This window comes from Meleagris gallopavo, chromosome Z (assembly GCF_905368555.1).
Source record: "Meleagris gallopavo chromosome Z, MGAL_WU_HG_1.1, whole genome shotgun sequence".
Lineage (NCBI taxonomy): Eukaryota > Metazoa > Chordata > Aves > Galliformes > Phasianidae > Meleagris > Meleagris gallopavo.
This window is the reverse complement of record NC_139435.1, coordinates 19,315,850-19,335,048: the sequence shown is the minus strand read 5'-3', so window position 1 is coordinate 19,335,048 and position 19,199 is coordinate 19,315,850. Positions and strand designations below refer to the sequence as shown.

Genomic DNA, 19,199 nt, shown 5'->3' with positions numbered 1-19,199 from the left:
GGAGGAAGTGCAATTTGAAGCTCATTGAGAAGCAGTGTAGACCTGGATATTTACCAAAAGTCATCACTCCATACAATTTCCTCTTTCTCTTCAGGAAAACAGTATTTTCCAAAACCAACACACCAGTTTAATCTCTTGATTTACTGAGCATTCACAATAGGATATATCAAGAAGAACCACTTCTATCTAAAAGCAAGCTTCATACAGACTATATGAGTGAAGGGTTTCTTTTGTTTCCAAGTTGCCAAAGTTCTAATCATTATACACAAATATATCTTAGTTTTATTACCATATGCTCTTGGGAAGATACTCTTAACAGACCTCTCTTCAAGATTGAATCAGTCCATTTTCTGTCTTATCCTTCTGTCCAAGCATTCCCAGCTAAAACAGAGCTGATACTTTGAATCTGAATCTGAAACAGATTCACCTTGATGAAAGCCCATTAAATCACTTTACACACTAAATTCTTTTGGAATGCACCGAGCAGAAAATTTGTTGTGAAAGTAATTTCACACGTCCCAGCTTCTAGTTTGCACAGACTTATCTTTAAAGATGGATACATTTTAAAAGACTGATGGATGAACTAGACCTGCCATCTGCACAGCATAATTGACAGGAATACTCTGGCCTGAATTCAAATAGCGCAAGAGCAGATAAAACTGCACAAACAATTTCAGCAGTATCAGTTATCTGAATCCAGCAGGACCTCTTCCTCATCTCTTCAAAATTCAGAATTCAAGAGTTGTCATAGGACTTCTCTCCTGTACAGATTCACAACAAAAACTATAGAAAGGCATGGCTGGCGGCACATTTATTGCTCTACGGAAATTGCCCTGTGGACAGTCTCCCAGCAAGGACTGGAAAGTAATCCATAGTACCACAGCACTTTACTTGCTGGTGGAAAGTGTTCAGTTGTCATTCAGGAAGGTGCAAAATAAAGGTCTGAGGAAGGGAAATTACAGCCATCAGCTGACAAGAAGGAGCTTCTGGCCATGCACCCACAGGCAGCATTCTCACCTTCAGATGGTATGCAGGTATTTATGTAATATTCACGGATGGCTTTGGTAAGTTTGCTAAGTATAAGTCAAGATTCCTGAACCAGTTTTGCAAAGTTCTGAACATATGAGCAAATCTTTATACAAAGAACTAGGTTGAGTCCTTGTTTTTTTGGTGATGTTTTTTCCCCTCAACCCGAGCTGTGATGAGAACATTCACTGTGAGCTGTCTGTTCCATACAGAAACATCAATTTCATTGAGTTTCTAAGCTTGGCAGGTTTGAGGATGTTTGCTCAAGTGCAGCACACAGGTCTTAAACTCTCTTCTAAATGCCCTTCCCTTAAAATAATATGGTTTTTTATTTGTTTTATTACTAAGGGGAAAAAAGTTTACCCTGGATAAAAAACAAAACTTAGTTATGCAAATTTAAATACTTTTTCTACACTAGCCTGAAACTCGAGTACTATTTTTAATTTGCATAAATACATAATAGAAGTATACACATCCAGTCACAAGCATCAGAGTTCTGTGAAGATCAATGAAGTCCACAAGCATGCTCCTCTTTCTCCACCCTTCTCCAAATCCTATAAGCATTTCATCCTTCCTGTAATAGCATACTCAACACAGCTTAGCCAAGCTTCAAAAATGAACATTTTTATTTTATATGACTCTTTAAAGAACCTCCCATTACTTGTGGGATCATTCTTTTTCCTTCTTGTTAGTTTCACATGAGCAAAAGCACTTTGTATAATTTACTACTGCGGTTCTGAACAGACAATTTCCTCTGACAGTATTTACCTTCAAAACGATAAGGAGGAATCAGGAGTAGAGGTGGAAGGATTAAAAGGAAGACAACTATGAAATCAAATTATTTGTGACTGAAACTGAAGGACTGATACCTGACTGTTCTTCATTCACTAAGTAGACAGGAGTTCAAGCTGCTATAAACACATTTCTTTAACAAACCTTGCAGAAATCACGGTCATCTCTCAAAAGTATCATGTTAAACACTCACCTTCGGTCTAAAATATGATACGACAGAAAGGAGCCATCTAATTTTACATGAGCGTTAACAGTGTAGAAATAAAACAGAAAAGATAAGAGACAGGTAGCTTCACCTTCCTCAAATGAGAACATGTTTCATTTAAGAGCATAGGTAAACATGTACATTAATGACAAACACCACCTACAGAAGCTAGGAAGGAGATAAGACACTTCAGTTAGGATTGGAGATCATGCAGGCTCCTTTCCAGCAGAAGACAACCAGGAAAGTACCCTGCATAAGCACAGTACAACGTAAGGGCTGTTTTTCACACATTTCTTAGATTGGAGACTGACAGCCACAATCCTCCAGGCAGATCTTTAGAGAGTTCTAAAAAGTGAGCAACCCAGAACACTTCTTCGACATTGAAACACACTACTCTTGAAAGTGAGCCAGTAGTAAGCTTTAATCTCTATGCAAGCAGTTGAGAAAGCCAGAGTATTCTAACCCATGCTGACCTGCATAACTCCCCATGAAATCACTCTTTATGGTAAAAAGCCATGCCTGCCCCAAAAATAGGCTCATCATCACTGAAGTATACAACAGGGCTCCCAATGCCCTTCTTCCCTTCATCAATTATGGGCAAGTTTAGCTCTGTATTACTTCAGTTCATCTGGAATAGTTCACACGTTTTATTCCAGTCCTGAAGACAGATCATTTCAGTAATATCCCTCACAAACAGGAGCAGCTATCCTGAAACTCACACATTGTCTAAGCGACCTCCTGCTCAACTGCTGTTCTTGGGTAAGCAGTAATGATACTGGAACCCCACAAAACTATTTTAGACTATGAGGTCTATATCAAAAGTGCTCAGTTTACAAGCAATAAGGTTTATTTCCTCCCTTGTTCCCAGCCCTACAAACTCTGCTTGAGATCCAGGTTGTGCTCCATTGTTTCTTTTTCATGCATTCCTACCAGTAATGAATATCATGCAAGCTAGTTGAAGTCTCTGATGTACCACCACGACCCCACAGCCATCAATGTGATAGTTAAGGTGCAACTGATCAAAGTTCAAAGAAACAAAGAAAAGATTCCAGCTTATTCTTAGCAGTGTTGGTTCAGCAGGCCTGACCAGACAAAAAAAACAAGGACACTTGCTTTACCAATGTTGTCAACAGCTATGAATGAGAAAAAACATGGAATATGTTATTCATTTAAACAACTGCACAATAATGGGGAAAATCACCTTTGAAAGCCTGTGTTAAACAAAGGTATGCTGAAGCTTAGTGCTGCCTCAGAAGAAGAGGCAACACATGACTTCAAAGACAAAAAGCACTTTTTGCAAGAGCAATACAGATGCATAAAGAAATGAACACATGTGAGCAGACCAAGTTGTTAGGTACTTCCTTCCCTTTCCTGTACTCTTAAAATAAACCTTTGTTTGGCTTTTTTTTTAATCATAGGGTGAATATGGCAGTATGACGCTTTCTCAGTCAAGGTTCTGCAGTAAGGAAGACCACTTGGAGAAGACGTGGAAGGTGACTGCTGCACACAGGCCTGCCTGATGTCACAGCTCAGGGAGAGGTCATGCTGCAGACCCTCAGGAGTCAGGATACCTCCGACAAAAGCAAATTCCCAAGCACAGCAGCAATCTCCTTTCCAGGCAGCAGTCAGGGCTTCAAGAAAACTTTAAACTGATCAAAATGTGACTAACACAGAAAGAGCCCTTCCCTTTTTAATGCCCCCTTCTCCCAGCATCTCTCCCTTGAATCAACAGCAGCATTCATGAGGCCAATAAAGAAGGTAAAACTCACCAAACAAGATCTAAGTTCACAAGCAGGACAATTCTCCAGCTCACTGCACAGCTATACAAACCCTGGCACTAGGTGCAAGCTTGAGAACTGCAGTGTCTCTCTGACAGCAGCCTGCATTTAAGCCAGCCTAAACCATCCACATGGCTTCAGGGTGAATGACACACAATGGATAAAGTTTGAAAATGACAATCATGAAAAAATCTTTTCAAAATACATGTTTGAGCACAGCAATACGTATTTTCTGTTCTAAAAGTTACACAATGAAGCACAGAGCAGTAAATGAGTCATGGCACAGTAAATGAGTCAGTTATTTCATTTACCATATTCATGACTAGAGTATTTCACAATGGAATATATTTATTTTGATAGGCCTGTTCTGCAGCCTGTCCTTGGAGGAGTTCACCCAGTGACAAGAGGGAGCACGTTTGCTGGAACAGCTCCTGGAGAACAACTCCCAGCCTCACAAGGAAGCATTATGACCAAGCTGCACTGCCGCATCAGCAGCTCTCCTTACAGCAGCAGGTTTGGCCAATGAGGAATGTGCCTACTCCCTCAAAAAAGGAAGGGGGAATACGGTGATAATGCTACTAAATTGTAACTGGAAATACAGTTTCAAATTCTCTGCTTCTCTCTGAGTAAAGTTTTATGGTCTTTGTCATTTACAATCTGTTTGGTAACCCAAGGGTAACAGCCTTAGAAAGATAGACGCTAGGCTTGTATTTGAGCTTTCAGCTTGTATTTACGGGGACCTTAGTCCACTGGTCCCAGGCTTTCATTGGTGCAGCACCCTTACACCTAAGCCCAGGTTTCATCGGCCAGTATAATAGAATCTGAACAGCTGGAGCCACTCTCTGAATGGCAGCGACCACACCAGACACTGATACTCAATGCCTACAGTACGTATTTCTAACAAGCCTCATTTACTCACAGATACATACAAATTCTGTGGGAAAGACATCTGACTAAAAGCCTGGAAGAAGCTGTGAGCAGCGTGCGGCAGCGCCAAGCCCTGCAGGGGCTGAGGCAGGTGGGTCAGAGGTTCCTCCAGCCTGCACTGAGTCAGCTCGCACTGCTTGCAACAAGACACTCAGTGAAGACCAAGTCACAGTCCACCTCAGTAGCATTTCCTTGTCTGGTCCTCACTGCAAGCACACCCTTCACAGCAGCATCACCTGGCAGCAGCCAAGCACAAGATATGGGGACCTACTTCCACTTCTTTCCCTATTCCCTCACACCTTGCTACCCACACTCAGGCTTAGGACACACATTTCTCCACTGGGGCCATTGGGAAGGCTGGTCTGGCACAAAACACAGCTACAGGCAATCCCCCCCATGCCTACCTATAAATCTCCATGCACGCCGTGCCTTGCTATACAGACTTCTTCACTCTTATGCTGCTGATTTATCCTACTTCATTTATCCATGTAACTTCTACCTGAGATGCTCACGTTAACCCAAACTGCCACCTTCCCCACATCCCTGCCTTCTCTTTCTCATGGCCAAATAATTGTGTTGAGTCGTCGTCAGGAATGTGGTTCTACCGTCAAGTCTTTACTGGTTCCAGCAGAGTGTCCCCTCACTGGAACAGCTCTCATTCAGGTCTCCACTGGAGGTTTTTTTGAATGCATATCAGGACTTGGACTGCTTCACTTTTCTGCATCTCCATAAGCAGAAGACTCCTTTCCTGGCACTTTTGACCTTTACTGGCTTCTGTGGTTCTCCTTTTACTTCCTAAAATCACAGCTTAGAGTCTCACTGCACAGTCATCCTCCTCTGCTTCCTCCTTTCAGTAGATGTTTCTCAATACTTTATCTCTACTAGTTGACTTCCTTTTGTTATTCAAGTAGGGAGGGGAAGATGGACCTCATAACAGTCAGGGATTCACTGAAGTGCAAGTCCATGATTCATATTTTTCCCATTTAATCCTGCCTAACATTTCACTAGCTATCATTCCATACTTTGAGTAATCAGGGAGTAGCTGCTTTGATCTTATTGCCATCTCAGTCCTCTCAAGGTTACTCTCCACTCTGAGAGTCTTCAGTTTTCTGACATCAGCACCCTTCCTTGATCCCTGGTGCATATACAAATCCTCCCTTTTAATAAACTCTATCCCACAAAACTGAATCTCTTTGCTATTAAGATTACAATGCTCATATTACCCCTACATTTCCAGTGCTTACATGTATCTCCCATCCCTAACAATTTCTAGCGCTTATAGCTTCAGGCTGTACCAACATAGCCAGTTCTTCTCCTTCCTCTTCGTACCTCTGTCTAAAGAATTGCCTAACAAGCCCATGCAACACTTGTCACCAGAATCCTATCCTTTCTTCAGTGCATCCCCAGTTTTTATCCCTGTGTCAGCACAAGATACGGTCCCAAAAGTAAAACTCAGTTGTTCGCAACTCTGGGTACCACAACAATTTACTATTTTGCAGAAAAAGAAAGGATATGAAAACAAACACTTGGACTTTTTCCAGAAGAGAATGGTTTAAAATTATGCTACTTATTGCCTATTGATTAGAACTAAGACAATTAAGACAAAATTTGACTATATCTTAAAATAAAACAAGATTAATTTGTAACATGAGTTAATCAATGCATATTTAACTCCATGAATAAATCTGTTTATCGCTTGCATAAAAAGTTTTTTTTTTTAATCACTGATGATGGAGTCTCCAAGAAGACATAACAGAAATAGCTTCTGCTTTGACAAAGTGCAGTCTGACAAATAACCTTCTATTTAACAAAAAAGTCAGCACTTTCTGAAAAATAATGTCAGATACGCTGAATTTCTAAAACTGAAATTAGGATGTAAGAAAGGGAGAGGGCAGAACAAGCCACCGTTCACTTCATAGCTTTAAATATTTTTGCAGTTTCAAAATCTACAAGATAGCTGTTAGATTGCTAGCCTGTTGTACAAAACAAAGTTTTCATAATGGAGAAATCTATCCATTCGTGCCTTCACTAAAACCCTCTGAAAGCAGATAATAAAGAGGGAGAAGCCAGTCATTCAGACTATAACCTCATTAAACACACCTCTTCAGAAATCTGCAGAGTCTTTGACCTCTACATATCTGAGAAGTCATCACGTCCTCACTTTTCTTCCTAGCCTCTTATCTATAAAGGTCAACTCAGCATCTTACTACCCCTCTTGTCTTCAAGTATATCTTACCCAATGAGTTGAACTCTTGTTTACTCCTAAACAGTTATTCACGCCTGCCAACAAGCAGCCACTTATATTTATCATGTATGTAACTATTTAAAAATTAAGACTTTAATTATTGCCAAGATAATGTACATAAATGTAAAGTTTTGTCACAGAAAATCAGTAAAACTAAGCAGTACCTGCTTCTAAAACTTCTAAATAGCACTAATCAAGTTATCTCAGTTTCCTTATCTAATCAGACTGCCAAGGCATCTGTTACATCAAGTCCTATTTCTAGTCACTGTCTATCATTCAGACATTAGTAGCATATTCAGCTGAAGTCATCTCTATTATTTCCTGCATTTAGGTTTGACCAGGAAAGCTGCGTGACTGTTACCTCACAGATCATGACTTGCAATAATGAAAAGCTAAAAATTTAAAACCACAGTTACACATTTTGTTAGCCTCCTGTTCTAGAACTAGAATTGAATTTTCATGCTTCTATGCAGAACAGCTACTCTAAATCCAGACATAGATACAGAATATTACTACTATTTTAACCATGAGATGCTAACAGTCAGTTGGCAAGGTTTCAGCTTACACCTTAAATCAATGGCAGAACTGACAGTCATTCTGCATGTACATCAACAATACAGCCAGCTGGCACAGTTGTCATTGGTCATAACAGAAGAAAAGCATTCCAGGTTTCCTGCACATAGCTAATATGTTAAACAATTCATTTAGGCTACTGATTTTCCCTGTTCTTGAGCTTTCAGAATCACCATGCTCAGCAGAGTTGTCCTGAAGCACAAAGTCACACTTAATGTGGTCACCAAGGTCAGCTGTGTAAATACACAAAAAAGTGTTTTACTAACACTAGTTTTCAACTTTCCAAATGATGCATTGTACTCCACAAACATAAGCAGGAAAGCAAGTGCTTCACTGAGGCAACCGCTGCTGTGCAAGTAATGAATTGCTTACTATAAAGCTCTACAAAACTTCTCATGTTTTCTAGACAAATTCAGGATGACTATTGATTGACATTTTTGTTAGTAGATTATTAACACAGACATTCTATCTGTCCTTATTCCATGGTCAAGACTACAGCTAAGTGGCACAAGTGACTGGTCACTAAGTATATGACATCCTAAGACCACACTAGGTGCAGTTGCTTATATTTTCCACAAACTAACAATCCCGTACACCATCACTGAAGATTGCGTGACACTCTGAACTTCAGACTGATCTAAGCATTAAAGCTCATTGTAGAAACCAAGTATTAATAAAACTCACCAGATGCTCTTGACAAGGGTAAGCTAGAAGCTGATTTGACAGAGAGGCCTTCCACAGCCACTGAGCTGAACATATAGCTGAACACAGGTACCAAGACAAAAAACAAGGGCCATTAGTATTAAAAAAAAAAAAAAAAGTCAAACTTGAAGCATATGGAAATAAGCCCGAAAGAGTCAATGCTAGTAAAATTCTATCACCAAAACCCACAAAATTTAGAAATACAAAAATCAGTACATGCCAACTTGACCCTCTACTGTATTACAGACTGTAAATTTGTCTCACACTTTATAAAACAGTTTATTCAATCTTAAGTGTCTCAATGGTCAAATGTTCTTTATTTCATTAGTCAGTATAAATTAAACATTGTAGTCAGCTGCACAGTTCCTGCACTGTATTTGCATTACTACCGGCTGTCAGTAACCAGTTAGCAGCAAAACTTGGCTTGCGTACAACAAAGTGTCTCATTTCTTAGAAGTCATATGGCTATGCAACATTTGATTCTCCCAGCCTTTAAAATGATCGTTTGAAAATAATTAGCTCTTGGAAGAAAAAAAAATAAAGTCAAACAGATTCAATAAAGATATATTAACGCCTACTTTTGTTAACTTTCTTCCTATTGTGACACTTTTCCACGCTTATTTTTCCAGTCCCATAGCACTTTAGAGGTCTGACACCCACTAACAATGAAAGATGACTTATGTAAACAGACAGATTGTTAAATAAAGCAGGACGTAAGCCACATGAATTTTTAGCACATTAATTCAGTAAGTGAGCTTTCGATTTATCTGATCAGCTAGCTCTACTAGCATGAATTTAAACTTACTGACAGGTTTTGCTGCATCCTCTCAATTAACGTCAGACCTTCTCAGCCACTGCCAATGCATTTCCAAAGCAAAAATTCCCAGATATCTCAAGACTGTCAAATGCTCTCATTTGCAACAAGGAGGAAAGAGTTAGAGGGAAAGAAAAGATAAAGGTCTTTTTAAAGCGCAATGGTGCACATCGCAAACACCTTAAAATATGCTTTAAAAACAGTTAAAGATGCCCCTCTTTCACATTTTGTTTTTCAATTTTCAGAAAGGCTTAATGAAGTATAGGTAAGAAGCCTATACTGGGAGACAGTTCCATTCAGCAATTTTGTCAAATCTGAAGGCTTCTTTAGTATGGCCACTAAGCTTCTGTAGCAGGCCTTTTATCAGTTCTGACTCAACCCTATGCTCTTCACTCTCCTTACTTTTAGAAGGCTCCCTCATCTGTTTACACAACTGCAGAATAAAAACAAGCAAACAAACAAACAAACAACAGAGCAACTATTCTAAGATAGTGACTTATATTACAAGCTTTCCAGACATCCTAGTGTTTAACAGTGGGGTCAAGGCAACAAAGGCTGAGTGCATATGGTTGCCTCGTCAGAAGCCAGTACAGCAATGCACTGCAAGGGCAGCACTAAATCATGGTAATTGCCATGTAGCCAGGAGGAGAATGCAAACCAGCACACAGCCCCAGCCAACATTACTAGTGATCCAGGTCACAGAAGGCTATAAAGCCATGTCAAATGCTGTGTGCACATCCAGCTAAGAGAAGCATTTCTCATAGGTAGCTTTAGATAGTGAACCATGAGGAAAAACTGGAAGTTCAAGGAGACAGCTCTCCCAGCACAAGTGCAGTTATTGGACAGTGCTCAAGTATTCACATGCTGTCAGGCTGACTGCATTCCAGGCAATCAGAATTCACATTAAATCTGTACCATCGTTGCACATGAAAGCTTTGTAACATTTCACATTATTTCCTATGACAGACAGGCAGATTCATAAACTAGAATAGCTTTTGTCAGTTAAAATAGTTCTGTCCTTCTTTTATTTTTCTTTTCAAGATGCAGGAAGTTCTCCTATCTAATCCCCAAAGAAAATCAACTAAAGAAAAAATAAGTGAAAGGGTGTCAGCTGCCTTCTTGTATTACCATAGCTTTGCACTAATATTTTGTCACATTACTACAAAACTTTAGGATTTGAAGAATTAAATTACCAAAACAGCAGCTGACATGAAAACTGAACCCATGCAGATACATCTTTCAGGGTATCACCCAACATACTTTAACCTTTACTGGTAAGGACTGCTGTATATGATTATATGCTACTTTTCACTAAGTAGGTTTTAATTAGAACTTCAGAGTCTTATGTAAGGTTTTAATTTTAACAGGTTAAAAAAAAAAAAAGAAGAACAGCAAACGTTATGGCAAAACTCACCAATTACCTAGCAATTGTTAAGGAAAACCAACTTGTCCAAGGCTGACTTTTAAACAGCTTCAGCCTACCCTTATACACAAATTTCACTTCTAATTAATCGTTCATCTCCGAAAGCACAGAGACAGACAGAGAAAGCATCAGTTGCTGGCATGACAACTGGCTCAAATTCAAGAACTGCTACATACCAAAACATCTAACTGTACACAGAGATGGAATCACTTTCTTAAACTTAAAGCAAGTTTTAAAAATGGAAATTGTTTTCACCCAAGTGAGGAAAGCCTTGAAATTAGGGGGGTAAATAAGAAACCTGAGAAACATGAAATCTGACAAAAGAATGAATAATAGCAAGTTGTTACGTCAAGCCAAATATAAAACTTTTTTCATAGAAGAGTGGTTTTTTGCTGTTTTACAAATTTTAAACAGAAGCAATTTACTAAATTCTAGCGCAGTAAAGACATTGTCTTATTACAAACTTATCGTACTATTTGTAATTACATAGAAAGACTCTACAAGGTATTAGTGTCCAATCTTCTGGCTTATCTGGACCACATCCAGTGAAAAATTTCACGCTGCAAAGACAAAGGATGCTCCAAAAATAATGCCTCCTATATATTTTCATGGAAATTGCACCAGCTTCAGAGCACAATAATGCCATTTGATAGAGCAAATTCCCAGCTACAAAACAGTCACCATCATTAGTTGTGCATTTTCTCCAGTGATGAACAAGAGCTAATATGCCATGCTTGTCAAAATCTGCACCAGCAAATGAGCCCCTCTGTCACTGTCACCACTTCCGAAACGCACCACATGCCACCTCAGGGTGCTCAGATCCACTTTCTGGTCTCCAGGAATGTTCAGCAAGCATCGATGAATGTCAACTAGTGCCATTTTTTTCCTCTTGGAGGCATTCAATGACACACTTCATACTGTGTGCTTCATACACAGTTCCATGTCAGATGCCACACTGTCAGAGTGTGCCCCTCTGTTGCCATCTGTCACACAGCAACAACAAGGAATTGAATATTGGTGGGAAGGTTCAACTCCTATCACCGTAGCACCAACATTTGCCTCTGACACTGTAGGTCAATATAATAAAAGACCAGTCATTAATTTGGAGCAGCCCTCACAAAATATATAATGTAGTTCATGTATATAAGTAACAAAACCTATCTCAATCTATAATATTTTTAAAATATTAGGATATTAAAGCAAAAAAGGAGAGCAACAAAAACCCAGAATGAGTGGGATGCGTGACCCTGTTTGTGAGAAACTAACTCATTGATCACTAATTCAGTGGCAATGCCTGCAAGTCTTTGTGAGCTCTCAAGGTGTCTGTCCATGATTTTTGGTGTAATGTTACTTCAGTGCTTCATCCATGACAACAGCTGTCCCCAAAGGTACGTGCTGCCTGAAAGTGATAACATGAATAAGGCTGATTGTGAAGCACGGAGTGCTTCTCTACGGTAAGAGAGGGCTTACAAAAGTAAAGAGACACGGTCAAACCTTTGCGTTGAATGTCTGGTTGCAACTTTGCACACTCCATTTGAAAATGCCCAGTTTGTGTATTTATGTCAACTGAAAATGGAATTGCAAATCATCGCGCACTGACATTTGGCTGCGGGGAAGCGGTGGGTGCATGCCGAGGGCCATGCTGAACCACTGGGCAGCAGCTGGGATGCAGAGCCAGCTGGACCGGGCCTTGGGCTGGATGTGCCTGGATAAGGCTTTTATTCCTGCTTCTTGTAATCACTGAAAAACGCTTAGTTTCTCTTGAAATTTAGATTAGATATTTTTAGAAAGACTCAAAAAAGGCAGGAGCTGACTAAGTTTTCCATGTTTATTAATCTAGTCTTAAAAGAAAGGGTTGTTTTGTTGTTTTTTTTTTTTAATATAATTCTCCCCCTTCCCCTCCCCCCAACCCCACTTTATTATATTTATTTTTAAGAAGTTTCCAGAGAAATTCTTCAATGTCAAGGATAGTCCATCAGAATACACATGTCTACTCACTGAAAATAGTTTGTGTGTTCCCTAACTAATACACTGCATTCCAAATCTAACAACGAAACTGGAATACATTCAGCTGTCTCTCTTTCAGGAAGAAATATTTTAAAATGAGTTTACTTGTCTCTCCAAAGCTGGAAATATTGGTACTTATTTCTTGAAGCTAATTCAAATCGTAATCACTGAAGGTATTTTTGCAAAATCCTAGTGGTCTCGGTTGCTATTCAAGAAGAATATTCAGAAGCCCAGCAAGACATCATTTGCTTACTACCTTACCACAATATTGTATTAACAAATTCTAGATTACTTGTTTTAGTCATACGTTCCTAACCAAACCCCAACACTGGGCTGGTTGCTGAAGAAACCATGCCTGTTTCTGTGTCATGTCAGTAGATAAACTGCCTCTTCCAGGAGAAGAGCCTCAGCACAACATTCTCCCCTTGGACAAAGGTCACCAGACACACCAGGACTCCAAGAAGTTAACGCAGAACACAGTGCCTACATTCACAAATAACAGCCTTAGCTTCATTTCTTAATTTAATATTGCTTTATTTAGAAAAAAGCTAAATCCATGTGTCACATATGTTTTGTCAACAACGTACATTGTAGGCATTAGTGAAAATCAACATGTCTGCTAAAAGGTATATTTCAATGCATAGCACAAATACCTGTGCCAGATTTCTAACAAAATACCTGGTGTGATTTTAATCAACAGAAAGGTGTTTCACATTGTACTGTTGTTACTCAAATAATTAGATCTTGGAAGAAAAGACATTGCACTTGTCTTATAATTCCACACTATTTTGGGCAAAGATGGCCAGGAAGAATGAAAAAATTATTATCTGGGATCATCATCCACCAGAAGGAGCAGAAAGTTGCTGATTACTATACATGTATATCTGATTCTTTACAATATCGCATTCAGACAGAATTAGAGCAGCTACCAACGGGATCTTATAAGGCTTTCTCTTCCTAGAATGATGGTTTCTCCTGGTTTTGAAAGCAACCACCAACTTGTAGCTCTTCTGTAACAGTCGATGATGAAAGCAACCAAGTCAAAAGATAAACACTTCGCATTAAGAGAAAATTACGAAAAAAGTCACAAGTCCTAATTTCATTTACGAACCAGATAGAGAAACATCCAGGAAGTTCCAACTATTATTTTACATTTGAGAAGCTTCACTTGTTTTGTTTTCTTCATTTTTTTTTCCTGAAATCAAACACAGTATTTTTGGTAGCATCCCCCTGAACATCTTTCACTGGGGGACTTCAGAAAACTACATCTGCCACTCCATACCAACATCACTCCAGCTGAACACTCTTCCCAGACAAGGTAGTTTCCCAGTTCACAACATGAATATTACATTCCAGTGCTGTGGTAAGTGCCCATCAATTAATTCTATACATTATTTTCCTCCCCTTGGAAGTTTCTTCCCTCCAACTCACTCTTCTGCCATTCATACCTAGAGGCATGACTACCATGATTACAAAGCCCTATGCTACTGTGGAAAAGACTACAACACCTTAAAGGGAGACCTGTATGAGCAAGCAAGTTCTAAGCAGCAAAGACAAACCAACCTCAAATTAAAGACAGACAAAGACATTCTAGGAGTACTTCAAGTGACGTATCAAGAAACCACTTCAAGTGTCTCTAATGTGGACGCAGATACAGCAGCACGGCTTCCCGCCACTGCAGTAAAGGCATCATTTGCCCTTCCCAAAGCAGAAAGTCATCCTACCAGAGCACAGGGTGGCTTTTTTCCCTGTGTCTAGAATAGCTGCATTAAGGGCTCTCACCAGGTCAACAGTGCTATTGAGGCTCTTCCCAACCTTGACAGACACCGCTGTGACGACAAGGCAGGGCTGTACACTAATTCAGGACAAACCTCAGGAACCAAATATACACTCTACCAGCTAAAACTGTCTCCTCACTCCTGGCATCTTCATGCAAACGCCAAACGAACCACAGTCAACTTCTAATTTCTCTCCCAGATTGTTGTATTTCCTCAAAGTGCTTTCATGCTTAGCCTGCAATCTTTACTAAAAATACCTGGTTTGAAATAAATGAAACACATATAGTAGAAAAACTAAATTATACAGGTGAAAAGGTTTGTTCCAGAAATCTACATTCTCTTTTTTTTTAAAAAAAGAAAACCCTTTATGTTTAGTTGAAACATACCAAAATAAGCTATAAAAAACATCAATAACTTAGGCGCATGCAGAATTTTTAAGCCAGTTTCTCTGGAGAGAAGTCTTTCAGAACTAAGTGATGCTAATTATCCTGCCAGGCCAACACCACTCACAGGGTCTCTCATCAGCCCAACATCGGATCACAAATCCCTGATGTGTTGGCCCCTTTTGCTCTTTTCATGACATATGTGAGACAGAAGTGGGGAGGATGACACGGGAGCATGTGAAAATTTTTAGCAGCATGTAGACACAAGGATTTTGAAATTCTAGTACTTGAAATGAGCTGCTGTGAAGAGATTGCCAAGTGTTCACTCCAGGCTAGATTAAGAAATGTAGGCTCCAGAAGCATTTAAGTCCATTTAACTACCGAAGCGAAGTTCGTGCCTCTCCCTCACTAACCAGATCTGCATTCCCTTATAGTGATCATCACTACAACAAGTAAGGCTGTTAGGGTTGATAAATAATAAAACGCACTTTGTCCAACACCCGCACTTTTCCACAGCGCAACAGTAAACATTCGCAGAGTTTCCATTACTCACACTGCACAGAACACAAGTTCACGTTTGTAAGGCCACCAATCGCTGCTTGCACAGACCCATCAGAGATCTCCCAAGGCAGCACCCCATCACGTCACACAGAACTGGTCCTGACCCAGGGCTCAGTCACACTCTTCAGCCCAGCAGCAGTCGCAGCACCAGCTTTGCATGAGAGCTCTGCATCCAACAGAGCCCTACCCAAGCTTCGGGCCCAACCATGGTGCTGCCAGAGTACTGAGACACTCACCATCAACAGCTCCAACACTGCTGGAGCACAGCTTTCCAGTAGAAGGCTGGAAAAAAAACACAACACAACTGTATTTTCAGCATTTGTCTGGGACGTGTTTAAGGGCTCCAGAAGCAGCAGTCAACACTTCAGTTGTATTTATGCATATTTTCTCTCTTCGCATTGACCCTTGCCAACATTACTCAATGCCCCTCCCCTTCAGGAGCTATACAACAAGTTACTTTTTCCTTTCACAACTCCTCTCTGAGGCCCCGTTCTGTCACTGAAAGCAAGCACGGCGAAGCCCACGCTGGGTGTCTGTCTCCTGGAGAAGATTGCATCTTTTATTTATCGCCCCTTGGCTTTATTTTCACAGTGAATTCCTGGCTTAAATGTAATCATCCAAGAAACCCTCCCTATGCGCACTCCTGTCATTCCTCATCGCTTGCAAACAGAATCAAGTGCAAGCAGAAGGGAAAAAAAATAAAATAAAATCTCAGTGCAGCCAACCCAACTAAAAGAGCTCTGCTTCTGGTTCTGCCAGTCCCAAGGAGCTACAGCCACATCTCAACCTTTGGAAAGTAGAGAAAGTCAAATGATGAAACTTACACGAAAGTTAATTAGATTTTAAAAAAAAATTGTCTTGAGTTCAGCTCTGAGAAAGGCAGTGAGGCTGGGAGCAGCAGCAGCAAAAATAAATGGCCAGAAAGAGGAGCGCAAGTGGAGTGAACAAAAGGCTCGGGACAGGATGCACCGTGGGGGAAATATTAAAGACAGATACGTTTTTACACAGAAAAAAATAATAACAATTAGAATATCGAGCAAGATCCTTTTGTCTAGCTTTCCCTTTAAAAGGTGGGAGATAAACACGAAAACGAGAACAAAGTGCCCAGCTACAAAGCAGACCCCACGCCCCGCGTGGAAGTTCTGGATCTCACGCGCGGACGAGGGGCACCTCGCCCCACCACGGGGGCGTCCGCGGAGGGGAGGCGGGGCGAGACGCGTCCCCCCCGCAGGAGGGGAGCACCGAGCCCCGCAGCCCTTTAAACGCAGAGGAGGGAGAGGAGGGAGCATTGTTCCAGCGGGAGGAAGCGCGGCCCCCCCGCACACACACTCCTCGCTGTCACGGCCCCGTGCCCCCCACCCGCTCCCCCCCCCCCCCACGCTGCGGATCTCGCCCCCTCCCTGCGGCTCGCCGCTGCCCTAGAAATGCCTTTGTTCGCCGCTCTCCCCCTTCCTCCTCCTCCCTCAAACCAGGCTCTGGCATTCGCTTTTATTTCTTTATTTCCGAGCACGCCGCATCCCCAGCCCCCCCCAACACCACCACACACACACACACACACACACCACCCCCGAGGGCCGCCTTCTGCTGATTCATTTCCACCGGGGAGGTGTGTGCGCGGGGGGCACCTCCTCCCCATTGTGGCCCGGGGTACGGCGGTGACCCGGATTACCGGGGGTGGGCGCTGGGAGGGGGCAGACCCAAGCGGGATTACACGCTCCGGATTACCGGTAGCGAGAGTTAAAGGGACAGCGCCGGGCCGGGGCTCCCCGCCGGGCCGGGGCAACCCTCCCCCGCCGAGGGACTGCGAAGCCCACACCAGGAGAAAGGACTTAGGGGATGGGGGAGCGGTACTGACACGAGCCCGGCGTCGCGCCCGGTGACTCACCGACTTGCAGGACGTTATCGACGCAGCCGCCGTCGAGCAGCGCGATGCCCCTGCGGAAGGGCAGACGGTTCTCGTCGGCGGCGTCCGCGGCCCCGCCGGGCGCGGCGGCGGTCCCCACGGGAGCGGCGGCGGGGTCCTCGCTGCCGGTGTTGAAGGAGGAGTACATGCAGATCTCCCTCTCACTGCGGGGGAAGGACCAGTAGACGATTCTGCGCTGCACCGGCTCCGGGATCCGCTCGAACCGCTCCTCCACCCGCTGGAAGGGCCACTTCTCCGCCACCTTGCGAGCCGCGATATCCAGCAGGGATTCGGGGCTCTGCGTCTTGCCCAGCGGCAGCAGCCCAAGGGCGGCGGCGGCGGCCGCAGAGCTGGGGCCGGCGCAGAGCGCTCCGCTGCCGGGGCCGGCGCCGCCCACCCGCCCGCCCGGCCTGCAGCCCGAGCCGTAGCCGGGTCTGCAGCAGAGGCGCTTCGCGGGAGGAGGGAGCTGACCGCGCTCCGCCATGATCGCGCCGCTTCTAAGCAGACAGCGGAAGTGGCTGTACCCTATAAACGGCACCAGGAAGGCAAGAGCAGCCGCCAGCCCCGAGTCCCCGCCCTTTTCTCCTTATACAGCAAGAAGGGCGTGTCCCGTTGCCCATCCACGGACGGCAGGGGGTGGTGCCGTATGCAAATCGCGGCCACAAACATAAATAGAACGGCCCGAGCGCGGCTCGCGGTGGGAAGGTGTGCGCCGCCACTCCCCCCGTCCCTTCCCACATATACACATATACAGCCGGCGGCGGGAGGACGCCGAGTCGCTCCCCAGCCCGCCTAGTGGCGTCACGCGCTGTGGGAAAAAAGGGGCGTAGCCTCCGTCTGACGCCACGCGGGGAGCGGAATGCGTGGGCGGGGCCTCACCCCGCTCACCTCTGCGGGAACGCCGGGCGGGGGGGTGGCCGCGAGCAGGGGAAATACGGTAGTGCCCAGGACGGTCGAGTGGCTGTGCTGAGGAGCGGCCCGGCCGCGGGCGGAGCGGCCGGCCGGTGGAAGCGGGAGGCTTTCCTCCGACGGAGGACCGCGCCGTGCTGTTATTTCGGAGCACGCGGCGCTGCCCGCGGTCGGTTCCCGCTGGGCTGCCTTGCCGGCTCGCTGGGAACTCCCCGCCCGCCTCCGCTCTGCTGTGGTTGCCCTCCCTTCGGTCGGGCGGTAACGTTAACGTAGTGTTTTGCCATTCTTGGCACCTGCTGTATTTATGTAGCTAATTTCCAGTATTTGAGTCGACTGGGAGCCCGAGCGCTACAGAGAACAGTTGCGGATGCCGGACTCGGTTTTACTCTTCACAGTGCTCTGGTTTCTGCGTGTCTGAGGACAGACCGAGGAAACACGTAGAAAATAAAAGTTTCACGGTACCCTTGTGTGACAGCAGAGGAGAAATAATATCTAACTCCGGCACCCTCCCTCAGCCGTTGTTAATAACGCCTCACATCTTGAAACAGTTTTCTTCCACATTGCTCCATCGCTACTTCTGCTTCAAACAAGCCTCTAGCGAGGCAGCGGCAGTGCCGTTCGGAGCTGGGTAATGGCTGTTCTGCAACAGGTCTTAGCCGCCTGCTGCAATGGAAGTAATGCGTTGCTGGGAGAATTCTTCCTGTCGTAGCGAAGGGGGTTGCAGTAAAGACTGACAAGTACGGCAATGAAAAATAGAACTTTCTTCAATAAGCAAAAGTAGCCCAAGTGTCTGTTGTCTTAATTTAGTAAAAAAAAATAAAAAATAAAAAATACCAAATTCACTTAGGAAATCCGAGAGAAAAGCCCATCGATACACCTTTTTCATCCTTCAGCCACTCATCAGGAAGACCTGCTTCCCATATATGAGGCATTCATACTCATATCCTGTGAATATTAATAGCTACACAGGATGCTGTTGAAGCTTTTTTCTTTGCTGGGCTGGAAAGTACATAAAAGAGTAATAGCATCTTTCCTCTTGATATCATGCCGTAAGCAACAAGGATGCTTCTCGTTGGGCTCACTCTGCACTGACATAGCACTGTAACAGTTTACATGTATTATCTGATCCTGAAGTTCCCTCCTTCCACCAGTAGTGACTCCTTCACAACTCAA

At 43.3% G+C, this 19,199-nt stretch overlaps 1 protein-coding gene across 2 annotated transcripts in view; it reads right to left on the bottom strand.

Moving 5' to 3' along the window:
• ZSWIM6 (zinc finger SWIM-type containing 6) overlaps nucleotides 1-17,641 on the bottom strand; it is a 113,855-nt gene extending 96,214 nt beyond the window's left edge. For both annotated transcript variants that reach the window (XM_085212581.1, XM_085212583.1), the window contains exon 1: nucleotides 17,100-17,641. In XM_085212581.1, the coding sequence (XP_085068707.1) occupies nucleotides 17,100-17,601 (502 nt within the window). In that variant the 5' untranslated portion in view covers nucleotides 17,602-17,641. The remainder of the gene's footprint in view (nucleotides 1-17,099) is intronic.
• Between the last annotated feature and the right edge of the window lie 1,558 nt (nucleotides 17,642-19,199).